The sequence below is a fragment of the Leucoraja erinacea genome, chromosome 11 (genome assembly GCF_028641065.1).
Source record: "Leucoraja erinacea ecotype New England chromosome 11, Leri_hhj_1, whole genome shotgun sequence".
In the NCBI taxonomy this organism is placed as follows: domain Eukaryota; kingdom Metazoa; phylum Chordata; class Chondrichthyes; order Rajiformes; family Rajidae; genus Leucoraja; species Leucoraja erinaceus.
This window is the reverse complement of record NC_073387.1, coordinates 53,430,205-53,445,062: the sequence shown is the minus strand read 5'-3', so window position 1 is coordinate 53,445,062 and position 14,858 is coordinate 53,430,205. Positions and strand designations below refer to the sequence as shown.

At 44.9% G+C, this 14,858-nt stretch overlaps 1 protein-coding gene across 1 annotated transcript in view; it reads left to right on the top strand.

Moving 5' to 3' along the window:
- The window catches only part of LOC129701832 (phospholipid-transporting ATPase VB-like), a 125,016-nt gene that overhangs the window by 89,201 nt on the left and 20,957 nt on the right, over positions 1 to 14,858 (top strand). The window contains exons 13-16 of the mRNA XM_055643301.1: positions 2,181 to 2,287; positions 2,512 to 2,638; positions 10,302 to 10,486; positions 14,059 to 14,365. Coding sequence (XP_055499276.1) covers positions 2,181 to 2,287; positions 2,512 to 2,638; positions 10,302 to 10,486; positions 14,059 to 14,365 — 726 coding nt within the window. The remainder of the gene's footprint in view (positions 1 to 2,180; positions 2,288 to 2,511; positions 2,639 to 10,301; positions 10,487 to 14,058; positions 14,366 to 14,858) is intronic.

Below are 14,858 nucleotides of genomic sequence, written 5' to 3'. Positions count from 1 at the left end.
TAACTCTACAGCCTACACTAAAAGCCCTGCCCCACGGTGCGAGTTCATGCCAGGAGCTCTCCCCCAGTTTGCCCTGATTCGAACTCGGAGATTTACGGTAATGGCCACTCATCGGTACTCGGGGCTCTCGTGGACATTTTTCATCATGTTGAAAAATCTTCACGAGTCTTCCCGCGCTTACCTGCAGTTAGCGAGTCTTCCCGAGTACCTGCCATTGGCGTTATGAGCTGCTAAGAGACGTCCCCGAGCTCCGATGTACCCGCTACGTTCATTCTCCGTGCTTACCACGAGTTTGATTTTTTTTTTAACTCGGGAGAGCTCTTGGAATGAACTCCTACCGTGGGACAGGGCTATAAGGGCAGCGCGGTGGCCAGGCGGTAGAGTCACTGCCTTACAATGCCAGACATCCGTGTTTGATCCTGTCCACGCGTGCTGTCTGTGTGGAGTTTGTACGTTCTTCCTGTGACCACGTGAGTTTTCTCTGGGTGCTCCAGTTTCTCAGATGAAAGTAGAGGTGTTTGGTGGGGGGGGGGGGGGGGGGGGGGGGGGGGGGGGGGGGGGGGAGGGGAGAAGACAAGAAAAGGCAAGATCAAATCTCGTTGGGTTGTGAGCGATTGAATGGAAGCGGACCACTGGTTTCCAGTGCGGGCCTGGGATTTACACAGGCAGATCCATTCATAAGATCCATTTGTCTGTTTCTGCAGATGCGGCCTAAATATAATAAAGTTAGACTCAAAAAGCCGGAGTGACACAGCGGGACAGGCAGCGTCTCTGGAGAAAAGGAATGGGTGGTGTTTTGGGTCGAGACCCTTCTTCAGACTGAGAGTCAGGGGAGAGGGAGACAAATGAGATATATAAAGGTACAAAGAACAGATGAATGAAAGATATGCCAAAAGGCAGATCAAAGCCTGCAACGATGATCAAGGCCAGGTGGAGTCCACAATGGTTGGCCGTGGGCTAGGTGATAACGAGTTATACCGACAAAGAAACTCAGCAGGACAACAGTGAAACTAGTACAGCGACTAGGGTGGGGAGAGAGGGAGTGGGAGAGGGCGGGGGTGGGAGGGAGATGGTGTGGAGAGGGCCTAAATATCGTTCCTGGCAGTCCGCCTAGACCTACTTGATCTCCCGGTTGCTAAGCGCAAATTGGAGGAACAGTACCACATATTTCTCTTCAGCAACTTACAAGCCGGCGGTATAAATATTGACTTCTCTAACTTCAAATAACCCTTGCTTTCTCTCTCTTTCCTTCCCTCCCCTACTCTAGTCCTCCAACCAGTTTGACTGTCCTGATTAGATTTTACTTTGCCACCTTCCCCTAATCAACAATGATCTATTCTACATTTTCCTTGATCTTCGACACCTTTGATCTCTTGTTTTCACACCTTACCCTTCCATGTCTCTATGCCTCCCTCTCTCCTGACTGTCTGACGAAGGGCCTCAACCAGAAACATCAGCCATTCCTTCCGCCCAGAGATGCTGCCTGACCCGCTGAGTTACCCCAGCATTTTGTGTCTATCTACAGTGATTTCTACATGTACCTTGATCATTGCTGAATGTCATTGCTCATGTCTTGGGTCTTTCTTGCAAAACAAATTAGGTGCACAGAGGAACCTAGAACAAAAATCACACAAAATAAAGTGTAGGAAGGAACTGCAGATGCTGGTTTACACTGAAGATAGAGGCAAAATGCTGGAGTAACTCAGCTGGACAGGCAGCTTCTCTGGATAGAAGGAGTGGGTGACGTTTCGCGTCAAGGCCATTCTTCAGACTGAGAGTCAGACGGAGACACCGAGATAAGGAAGGGTAAGATGTGAAAACAATGCAAAAGCGACGAAGCTCAAGGGAAATGTAGAATAGGTTGTTAGCTAGGAAAGTTTCCAACAAAGCAAACAGATTAAATGTAATGGCGGACAGTCAGACTGGTGGGAGAACTGGGAAGGGAGAGGGAGGGATAGCAAGGGTTACTTGAAGCTAGAGAAGACAAATGAAGTTTAGAGAACGTAGAAAATCACAGACCTAGGAAGGCTCTGATTTTTTTTTAAATTTTATTAAAAATTGTATCATCCAGAGCGTAAAGCTTGCAGCTAAATGATTTCATGTTTTTTTACCGAGGCTGTGATTTGTGTTGTGAAAGGCAACATTTCGAGTGTGGTTCAGCTCATCTTCTCATTTATTAGATGACCTTGAAGAGCAAGAGAAGCACAGAAGAACAACTGAAGAAACACAAAGGCATTTGGATCGATATGCGAGCAGTGGTCTGAGAACGCTATGTGTTGCAAAGAAGGTAAAATGTAAATTCTCAAAGACCTCGTTTCACAAACGGGCCTGTCCCGCTTACGCGACTTTCTCGGCGACTGACGGCACCCGTCATCGGTCGTTGCAGGTCGCTGAACATTTTCAACGTGTTGAAAATCCAGCGGCGACCCGAACAAGGTACGACTCTTTGGGCAACTACATGATGTTTAAACTGGGGTTCTCTGCTTTGTTGTCATTCTTATTTTTCGTTAGGTCTTGACCGATGGTGAATATGTAAAATGGGCCCGTTTACGGCATGAGGCAGAGACGAGTATTGAACAGCGGGAACCGTTGATGATGGAGACGGCACTACGACTGGAAACAAATTTAAAGTTGTTGGGTAATTTCTATGATTTATTACTGGGGTAAATACTGATACTGGTTTTTGGTTTAGTGTACTTTATTGTCATGTGCACCGAGGTACAGTCCAAAGCTTTCTTTTCTGTTGCATGCTATCCAATCAATGGAAATATTATACAGAATTACAATCGACTGTCCACACTGTGCAGATACAGGATGAAGTGGATAATGTTCACTGCAAGATAAAGTCCAGTAAAGTCTGATCAACAATAGACCGAGGGTCTCCAATGAGGTAGATAATAGGGAAAGCTAACAGTCAGTGTGTGAGGCAGGAGGCAGAGAACGGTAGCACTCTGACCCAAAATGTAGGGGAGAAAGAAGAAAAAGACAATAAACAGAGAATAAGGGGGTGGGTTTCTTAAATGTGTATATTTTAATGCTAGGAGCATTGTAAGAAAGGTGGATGAACTTAGAGCCTGGATTGACACCTGGAAGTATGATGTTGTGGCGATCAGTGAAACATGGTTGCAGGATGGCTGTGATTGGAAACTAAATATTCCAGGATTTCGTTGCTTCAGGTGTGATAGAATTGGAGGGGCAAGAGGTGGAGGTGTTGCATTGCTTGTCAGGGAAGATATTACAGCAGTGCTTTGGCAGGATAGATTAGAGGGCTCATCTAGGGAGGCTATTTGGGTGGAACTGAGAAATGGGAAAGGGGTAGCAACACTTTTAGGGGTGTATTATAGACCGCCAAATGGGGAGAGAGAATTGGAAGAGCAAATATGTAAGGAGATCGCAGATATTAGTAGTAAGCACAAGGTAGTGATTGTGGGAGATTTCAATTTTCCACACATAGACTGGGGAACACATTCTGTAAATGGGCTGGATGGTTTGGAGTTTTTAAAATGTGTGCAGGATAGTTTTTTGCAGCAATACATAGAGGTACCTACTAGAGAAGGGGCGGTGCTGGACCTCCTGTTAGGAAATGAGACAGGTCAGATGGCAGAGGTATGCGTTGGGGAACAGTTCGGGTCCAGTGATCACAATACCATTAGATTCAATATAATTATGGAGAGGGTCAGAATTGGACCTAGGGTTGAGATTTTTGATTGGAGAAAGGCTAACTATGAGGAGATGCGAAAGGATTTAAAATGAGTGAATTGGGTCATTTTGTTTTATGGGAAAGATGTGGAAGAGAAATGGTGGACATTTAAAGGTGACATTTTAAGAGTACAGATTCTTTATGTCCCTGTTCGGTTGAAAGGAAAATTGGAAAGAGCCATGGTTTTTGAGGGAAATTGGACACTTGGTTTGGAAAAAGAGAGAGATCTACAATAATTATAGGCAGCATGGAGTAAATGAGGTGCTTGAGGAGTATAAAGAATGTAAAAAGAATCTTAAGAAAGAAATTAGAAAAGCTAAAAGAAGATATGAGGTTGCTTTGGCAAGTAAGGTGAAAGTAAATCCAAAGGGTTTCTACAGCTATATTAATAGCAAAAGGATAACGAGGGATAAAATTGGTCCATTAAAGAGTCAGAGTGGACAGCTATCTGCAGAGCCAAAAGAGATGGGGGAGATATTGAACAATTTCTTTTCTTCGGTATTCACCAAGGAGAAGGACATTGAATTATGTGAGGTAAGGGAAACAAGTAGAGTAGCTATGGAAACTATGAGATTCAAAGAAGAGGAAGTACTGACACTTTTGAAAAATATAAAGGTGGATAAGTCTCCAGGTCCGGACAGGATATTCCCTAGGACATTGAGGGAAGTTAGTGTAGAAATAGCAGGGGCTATGGCAGAAATATTTCAAATGTCATTAGAAACGGGAATAGTGCCGGAGGATTAGCGTACTGCGCATGTTGTTCCATTGTTTAAAAAGGGTTCTAAGAGTAAACCTAGCAATTATAGACCTGTTAGTTTGACGTCAGTGGTGGGTAAATTAATGGAAAGGATACTTAGAGATTATATATATATATGCATCTGGATAAACAGGGTCTGATTAGGAACAGTCAACATGGATTTGTGCCTGGAAGGTCATGTTTGACTAATCTTGAATTTTTTGAAGAGGTTACTCGGGAAATTGATGAGGGTAAAGCAGTGGATGTTGTATATATGGACCTCAGTAAGGCCTTTGACAAGGTTCCTCATGGAAGGTTGGTTAAGAAGGTTCAATTGTTGGGTATTAATGGTGGAGTAACAAGATGGATTCAACAGTAGCTGAATGGGAGATGCCAGAGAATAATGGTGGATGGTTGTTTGTCAGGTTGGAGGCCTGTGACTAGTGGGGTGCCACAGGGATCTGTGTTGGGTCCACTGTTGTTTGTCATGCACATCAATGATCTGGATGATGGTGTGGTAAATTGGATTAGTAAGTATGCAGATGATACTAAGATAGGTGGTGTTGTGGATAATGAAGTAGATTTTCAAAGTCTACAGAGAGATTTATGCCAGTTGGAAGAGTGGGCTGAAAGATGGCGGATGGAGTTTAATGCTGATAAGTGTGAGGTGCTACATCTTGGCAGGACAAATCAAAATAGGACGTAAATGGTAAATGGTAGGGAATTGAAGAATGCAGTTGAACAGAGAGATCTGGGAATAACTGTGCACAGTTCCCTGAAGGTGGAATCTCATGTAGATAGGGTGGTAAAGAAAGCTTTTGGTGTGCTGGCCTTTATAAATCAGAGCATTGAGTATAGAAGTTGGGATGTAATGTTAAAATTGTACAAGGCATTGGTGAGGCCAATTCTGGAGTATGGTGTACAATTTTGGTCGCCTAATTATAGGAAGGATGTCAACAAATATAGAGAGTACAGAGGAGATTTACTAGAATGTTGCCTGGGTTTCAGCAACTAAGTTACAGAGAAAGGTTGAACAAGTTAGGTCTTTATTCTTTGGAGCGCAGAAGGTTAAGGGGGGACTTGATAGAGGTCTTTAAAATGATGAGAGGGATAGACAGAGTTGACGTGGATAAGCTTTTCCCACTGAGTAGTAAACAAGGGACAGATTCAAACAAGAGGGGTACATGACTTGAGAAGCTGTAAGGGACAGAACTTCCAGTTTGGAGAGGTAACATGAGGGGGAAAAATAAATTCTTTACTCAGAGAGTGGTAGCTGTGTGGAATGAGCTTCCAGTGAAGGTCGTGGAGGCAGGTTCGATTTTATCATTTAAAAATAAATTGGATAGTTATATGGACGGGAAAGGAATGGAGGGTTATGGTCTGAGTGCAAGTAGATGAGACTAGGGGAGAATACGGACCGGACTAGAAGGGCCGAGATGGCCTGTTTCCGTGCTGTAATTGTTATATGGTTATATAGATGATAGCTCAAGGATGCTCATGGCTGCTCAGTCTGAAGAAGGGTTTCGGCCCTATCGTTGCCTATTTCCTTTGCTCCATAGATGCTGCTGCACCCGCTAAGTTTCTCCAGCACTTTTGTCTACCTTCGATTTTCCAGCATCTGCATTTCCTTCTTAAACAGGGATGCTCTCTAGTTGGTGAGGAGATGGTTCAGTCGCCTGATAACAGCTGGGAAGAAACTGTCCCTGAATCTGGACGTGTGCGTTTTCACACTTCTATACCTTTTGACTGATGAGAGAGGGGTGAAGAGGGAGTGGCCAGGGTGCAACTGGTCCTTGATTATGCTGCTGGCGTTGTCGAGGCAGCATGAGGTGTAGATGGAGTCAATGGAAGGGAGTTTGGTTTGTGTGATCGTCTGGGCTGCGTCCACAATTCTCTTCAATTTCTTGCGGTCTTGGATGGAGCTGTTCCCAAACCATGTTGTGATACATTCTGATACAAAGCTTTCTACGGCGCATCTGTAGAAATTGGTGAGATTTGTTGGGGGCATGCCGAACTTCCTAAGCCTCCCACTCACAGGGAGAACGTACAAACTCCGTACAGACAGCACTGGTTGTCGGGATCCAACCGTGGTCTCTGGTGATGGAAGGCAGCAACTCGACCGCTGCACCATCATGCCGCCCAGGGCACCAAAGGTTATGGAGAGAAGGCAGGAGAATGGGGTTGAGAGGGAATAATATATTGGTCACGATCGAATTGCCGGTAACTTGAGCGCCCAGGAGCGGAAAAGACTACAAAAAGTAGTAAACACTGCCCAGTCCATCATCGGCTCTGACCTCCCTACCATCGAGGGGTCTATCGCAGTTGCTGCCTCAAAAAGGCTGGCAGCATCATCAAGGACCCACACCATCCTGGCCACACACTCATCTCCCCGCTACCTTCAGGTAGAAGGTACAGGAGCCTGAAGACTGCAACATCCAGGTTCAGGAATAGCTACTTCCCCACAGCCATCAGGCTATTAAACTCAAACTCAACAAAACTCTGAACATTCATGGCCCATTATCTATTTATTTGCACTTTTATCAGTTTATTTATTCATGTGCGTATATATATATATATATATAATGGTAGGTACACAAAAAAGCTGGAGAAACTCAGTGGGTGCAGCAGCATCTATGGAGCGAAGGAAATAGGCAACGTTTCGGGCCAAAACCCTTCTTCAGACATTATATATAATGGTATATGGACACACTGATCTGTTCTGTATTATTCATGCCTATTATTTTCTGTTGTGCTGAAGCAAAGCAAGAATTTCATTGTCCTATCCTCTCTTGAATCTTGAATCAGTGTAAACTTGATTGGCCAAATGAACTAATTCTGCTCCAATGTCTTATGGTGTACAGTGTAGGAAGGAACTGCACATGCTGGTTTAGTCACAAAATGCTGGAGTAACTCAGTGGGACAGGCAGCATCTCTGGAGAGAAGGAATGGGTGATGTTCCAGGTCGAGATCCTTCTTCAGACTTCTTCTTCTTATCGAGTCCACACACAAGATTAGAAGTTGTCAGCCAGAGCTGAACGCACTTCTCGGCATCTGCGTACAATGGTGTCTGTCTTGTCACTTCTTGTGCGTGGCGGTGGAAGGATTGGTGGAGGCAGGGCCGCGATCGACGTGAACGCTCTTTCCTTGACCCTTTCTTTAGACTGATGGGGTGACATTTTGGGTCGAGACCCTTCTTCAGGAGAAGGGTGTCGACTTGAAACGTCGCCCATTCCTACTATTCCGTTCCAGAGATGCTGCCCGTCCCGCTGAGTTACTCCAGCATTTTGTGTCTATCTTATGGTGTGCATCTTGATACGTCAGTATCACCAGCTTGGAAAACAGCAACCATGTTTGAGTTATTAAAGTGTATAAAAGTGTCCAGGCTAATGCCTCAATGGGAACAGTTTCATCTGGAAATAATAGTTAGTGAAATCTGACTTGGGGGGGTGAAATCGCTTCTGTCTGTGATTTGCCCATGAGCTCAACAGCCTTGAAATTGAATCTATTAGAGCCTATTTTTCAAATCTTTCCCCAGACACTTGAGCATCTCGACTGTCACCTCTGTACAGTTCTGAGCGACTGTTATATTATTGTCAGCGATGCTTCTTTAAGATGATCACTTCAACAACATCCCACTCAACCTCCCACATGGGTCCAAACATCATGTGGCATTATTTGAAAAAATACTAGGAGAATTTTTGTTATTTTCTTGCTGTTTGTGAATCCTCACTGTACTGGTGGACTGGAGCTTATTATGTGTACAGGCCCATGATGCTGCTGTTAGTATGAATATCATTGTTTTCTGCTGCCGGTGCATATGACAATTAAACACTCCACACAATGGTGGCATATTTCAGTCTTTCTGGACCACTGCAGGGCTTGAATGTTGTTTTAGAATCGCAATTCCTCATTTTCAATTTTTCTTTTTTGTCATTCACTTTATTCCCTTTATCGTGTATTTGTACACTGTGGACGGCTCGATTGTAATCATGTACAGTCTTTCCGCTGACTGGTTAGCACACAACAAAAGCTTTTCACTGTACCTCGGTACACGTGACAACAAACTAAACTAAGCTCTAGGGGGTCTAGAGCTCTAGGGGCTAGCGGAATCAAGGGATATGGGGAGATGTTTAACAATAAGGGGTAAGCCATTTAGAACGGAGAAGAGGAAACACTTTTTCTCACAGAGAGTTGTGAGTCTGTGGAATTCTCTGCCTCGGAGGGCGGTGGAGGCCGGTTCTCTGGATACTTTCAAGAGAGAGCTAGATGGAGCTCTTAAAGATAGCGGAGTCAGGGGATATGGGGATGATCAGCCATGATCACATTGAATGGCGTTGCTGGCTAGAAGGGCTGAATGGCCTACTCCTGCACCTATTGTCCATTGTCTATTGTCTAAGGCAGGCACAGGTTACTGGTTGTGGATGATCAGTCATGATCACGATGAATGGCCTCATCCTGCACCTATTTTCTATGTTTCTATGTTCCTAAAAAAGAAGGGTCCCGGCCCAAAACATCACCTATCGGTTCTCCGGAGATGCTGCCTGACCCACTGAGTTGATCTTTTGTAAATCAGCATCGGCAGTTCCACATGTCTTCTTTGCATTTATTTGACTTGTTAATTTTCAAGATTTTTTCTTGTGTTAAATTCACCACCTGAAATCAGTTTGCCAACGCACTTCTGTCAAACTTCGTGGGGAGAAAAAGTGTCGAAGCTTCCAATTCTCTTGATAGCACAACCATTTTTTCCCCTTAAATATAACAAAAGGGAAATACAGGTGTTAGCTTGTACCAAAGACGGACACAAAATGTTGGAGTAACTCAGCAGGTCAGGCAGCATCTGTGGAGAAACAATGCATTGTCTCCAGACATGCTGAGTTACTCCAGCATTTTGAGTCTATTGATTTTTTTTTCTCCCCCTCTGTTTCAGTCCAAAGTTTATGATCGGTCATAGTTTGTAGTTTAGTTGCATTTATTGTCACGTGAACCGAGGTACGTTGAAAAGTATTTTGCTGGATGCTCGCCAGTCAGTGGAAAAACAATACATGATTACAATCGAGCCGCCCACTGTGTACAGATACATGATGAAGGGAATAACATTTAATGCAAGATAATGTTTGATTAAAGACAGTCCGAGTCTTTGCTACTGTTACAAAGTCTCGACAAACAATTGACTTCATGGCACTGAAGCTTGTGGTGACATCATATAGTTTAGTTTAGTTTAGAGATACAGCGCGGAAACAGGCCCTTCGGCCCACCGGGACAGCATGGACCAGCGATCCCCGCACATTAACATTATCCTACACACACTAGGGACAATTTACACATGCACCAAGCCAATTTACCTACCGTACATACCTGTACATCTTTGGAGTGTGGGAGGAGACGGAAGATCTCAGAGAAAACCCACGCGGTCTTGGGGAGAACGTACAAACTCCGTACAGACAGCACCCGTAGTCAGGATCGAACCCAGGTCTCCGCCGCTGGAAGTGCTGGAAGGCAGTAACTCTACCACTGCGCCACCTCAGTAATGTACTAAGTTCCATTTCTTCTTTCTATTCTACGCAATGGAGACCCTTAGTTGCAAGATAAGGAATGTAATACTGTTAATACTAAAAATTTGCCATTAACTCCAAAGATGTACAGATTTGTAGGCTAATTGGCTTAGTAAAATTGTAAATTTGTCCTGTGTGTGTGTGTGTGTGTGGGATAGTGTTAGTGTGCGGGGATCGCAGGTCAGTGTGGTTGTAGTGGGTCGAAGGGCCGGTTTTAACGTGCTGTATCTCTAAACTAAAGTCAAGCAAATTATACCTATTGGTGGAAGAAAACTTTTTAAAATAGTCGGTGTATTTATTTTTGTCACAAAAGGTGCGACGGCGGTGGAAGACTGCCTTCAGGATGGCGTCCCAAGCACAATTGCAGCGTTTCGTGAAGCCGGCATAGTGACCTGGGTTCTAACGGGGGACAAACAAGAAACCGCTGTGTACATTGCGTATGCCTGTAAGCTTCTGCATCCAAACGACGTGATCTTCACTCTAAATAGTGAACACCAGGTGAGTGCAGACATTATCGTGACATTGTCACCGTGGGAAAAGTAGGGAGATCATACATTGTAGGCCGGCAGCGGTAGAGTTGCAGCTTTACGGCGCCAGAGACCCGGGTTCGATCCTGACTACGGGGTGCATGTAACCATATAACCATATAACAATTACAGCACGGAAACAGGCCATCTCGGCCCTACAAGTCCGTGCCGAACAAATTTTTTTTCCCCTTAGTCTCACCTGCCTGCACTCATACCATAACCCTCCATTCCCTTCTCATCCATATGCCTATCCAATTTATTTTTAAATGATACCAATGAAACTGCCTCCACCACTTCCACTGGAAGCTCATTCCACACCGCTACCACTCTCTGAGTAAAGAAGTTCCCCCTCATATTACCCCTAAACTTCTGTCCTTTAATTCTGAAGTCATGTCCTCTTGTTTGAATCTTCCCTATTCTCAAAGGGAAAAGCATGTTGGTACGGAGTTTGTACCTTCTCCCCGTGACTGCTTGGTTTTTTCTCCGGGATCTCCGGTTTCCTCCCAAACCGCAAAGACGTGCAGGTTTGTAGGTTAACTGGCTTGGTACAATTGTGTAAATTGTCCCTGGTGCGTAGAGGATAGTGTTAGTGTGCGGGGATCGCCGGCCAGTGTGGACCCGGTGGGCCGAAGGGCCTGTTTCCGCACTGTATCTCTAAACATAGAAACATAGAAAATAGGTGCAGGAGTAGGCCATTCGGCCCTTCGAGCCTGCACTGCCATTCAATATGATCATGGCTGATCATCCAACTCAGTATCCTATACCTGCCTTCTCTCCATACCCTCTGATCCCTTTAGCCACAAGGACCACATCTAACTCCCTCTTAAATATAGCCAATGAACTGGCCTCAACTACCTTCTGTGGCAGAGCTAACATTGATTGAACAAGGCATCATGTGCGACACTGACCTTGTGGGCCGAGGTGTCTGTTCCTGCTCTGCACGGTTCTATATTCTATGTACTGAATGGTAGTTCAATTGGATAAATGGCACAGGAAATATGTGGAAGTGCGGAGACTCTTTCAGCTCTCGATGAAGCAAGGTTATGCCAGGTTTTTAGCTTGGTAGCTTCATTGCATTGCTGGCCACAAGGTTGATGCATTCACATTCCTTGACTTGTCACGGTAAGGCACAAATCAGACCTAACACACCGCTGGGAACTTGAGTGTGGGATGTGAGGGGTAAAGCAATCAAATGCCATCTTCATCACCAGTACAACCCACAAACCCTTTCCCTTTTTCTCAGGCAAATGTCCTTTCCAATTCCACATGTCATGAAAAAAAAATGCGTGCTCTTAGGGATTTCAAGATTTATATCGAATGACAACATCCCAATCTATGGGTCCATTAAAACCTTCCTCCCTAATATAAACATTAGGTGCAGTGCCAGATTACCCGCCATATGCAACGGGCAACCAGTAGTTCTATTAAAAACAAAGTCAAGTCTAACCTAAAAATTGTTGACATTTGCAAACGAGTGTTTGGCATTTCTATAACCTTTCCTTCCTGCGTTCTATCACAGATTAATTTGTGGCTCGTAGTTTTCTTGTAAATGTCAAACCAGAGGAGAAACATACTTCACTGCTCAAATTGTAAATGTTCGTAGCAGTCTCTGCGTTTGCTTGTAGGAATTGAATTGAATGTGGTAATAGATTTCTGTGGGGACATGATGAGGACGTTTTTAACATAAAGCATGGAAACACGACGGAATGTAGATGTTTAGAGATACAGCGCGGAAACAGGGTCTTCGGCCCACCTAGATCGCGCCCGCCAGCTATCCCCTCACACTTACACTACCCTACACACTCGGGACAATTTACATTTATACCAAAGCCAATTAACCTACAAACATGTACATCTTCGGAGTGTGGGAGGAAACCGAAGATCTCGGAGAAAATCCCCCATGCAGATCACGGGGAGAATGTACAAACTCCGTACAGACAGCACCCGTAAGATGCTGGAATCATCTCCAGAACACAAAATGCTGGAGGAATTCTGTGTCAGGCAGCATCTGTGATGGGAATAATCAGATGACATTCTAGATCGGGATTCTTCAGTATAGCTGGCATGCATAGTCAACGTTTTATTGATTGATTGAATTGATTGAGGGATGTTTCATGGATACAGGCCCTTCGCTGCCCATCAATTCTACATTCACACTAGTTCTCTATGTTATCCCACTATCTACTCCCGACACGTTACGGGCAATTTACACAGACCAATTAACCAACAAACCTCTTGTGCTTTTTTAAGAAATTTGCATTGTTATTTTATTCACATTTGCCAATTTTCGTTTTTAATTGTGCTGTTTTAAACAACTGAGATTATGATGCAAGTTTAGCATTTATCAAAAGAGCATTTTTGTACATATGTCGGGAAATATGATAACATTAGCCAGGGCGGCATGGCTGCGCAGCGGTAGAGTCTCCGCCTCACAGCGCCAGAGACCCGGGTTCGATCCTGACTTACGGGTGCTATCTGTACGGAGTTTGTGCGTTCTCCCCGTGACTGCAGTAGGTTTTCTCCAGGTTCTCCGGTTTTCTCCCACATTACAAAATTGTCCAGGTTTGTTGGTTAATTGACTTTGGAAAAATTGGAAATTGCCCCTAGTGTGTAGGATAGTGTTAGTGTATGGGTGATCGCTGCTCAGCGCAGACTCGGTGGGCCCTGGGGCCTGTTTCTGCATTGTGCTGTCCTTTGTCATATAACGTTTATGTCAGCTCCATGTACAGCAATCCTACCAGTCCCACTCCCCCACCCCACAGACATAAAAATCCTCTTTATCTACCTGTCCAAATGTCGTACCTGGCTAACCAATGTCGCATCTGGCAGCTTCTTCCATGCACCCTCCACATTGCTTTATTAAAAAAATGCCCCTCAAGCTCCCATTAAAGCCTTCCCCCCCCCCCCCCCCCCCCCCTCCCCCCCCCCCCCCCCCCCCCCCCCCTTAAACATGTGTCCTCTGGTTCTTGATCCCCCTACTCTGGGTAAAAATGTGCATTTAGCCTAACAAATCCCCTTATGATTTAATTCACCTCTAAAAGATCATCTCTCATGCTCTTGTGCTCCAAGGAATAGACTCCTAGCCTGCACAACCTCTCCCTATAGCTCAGGCCCTCGAGTCCTGGCAACATCCTTGTAAATCTTCTCTGCACCATTTCCAGGTTAGTTACAACTATGTGCTAAATTTGCCTTGAACAGTATTAAATACAGTAACAGCGGGTGATTGAAAATATCTCTGGCAATAGTTCATGAAAAGTAAAGGGCCTGTCCCACTTGGGCGTCATTTGCTCGCGAAGATTTTGTACATCCCAAAATGCTGGGGCGCCATGCGTGACCGCGCGTCACTGCCCACGTCACCATGCACCAAGCACGCGTAATGTGCTCCACGCATGCATCACGTGTGAGTTACTACGCACGCGTAGTGCGTTGCGATGGTAAATGATGTCACGTATATGTCGTGCAAATGACGTCCAAGTGGGACAGGCCATTAAATGTTGTGTTTTCTAGTTGGTAATTATTTTTTAAACTGTTGTGATTTAACAGGACATCTGTGAAGCGTTGCTAGATTGCATCTTGGATGAAGTGGGAAAGTATACTGGACTAGATTGCGCTACTTCCAAACTGACTACCATTTTTGCGCCCACGTCTTCAAGCCCGTTGAAGCCCAGTTTTGGTTTGGTCATTGATGGAAAGACCTTGAGTGTGATCTTCCAGGGGAACCTGCAGAAGAAGTTTCTAGAGGTGGCAAAATGTTGTCAATCTGTGGTGTGTTGTCGTTCTACTCCCCGGCAGAAAAGCATGGTGGTCGAGTTAGTCCGAGACCGTCTGAAGGCCATGACCTTGGCAATAGGTATAAATCTTTTCTCCATCATTCTTCAAATAAGTGGATAAATATATCTCACTGCTATTATTTGAGATGTAGTGCCTTAAGGTCATAAGGATAGTAGAATTAGGCCATTCGGCCCATCAAAGCCTACTCCACCATTCAATATCTCTCCCTCCTCCCCATAACCTCTGACACCTGCACTCATCAAGAAAACGGAGTCATTGAATTGCACAGCACAGAAACGTGTTCCAAACTGAATTGAAAGGTAGGGTAAGGTAACAGGCCTTTCGGCCCACCGTGTCCACGCCGACCATTGATCACCCGTTCCCACTAGTTCTGCGTTATCCCACTCCCTGCACTCTAGGGGCAATTTACAAAGACCAATTAACCTACAAACCCGCACGTCTGTGGTATGTGGGAGGAAACCGGAGCACCAGGAAGAAACCCACACAGCCACAGAAAGAACGTGCAAACTCCGCACAGACAGCGTCCGAGGTCAGGATTGAACCTGGGTCTC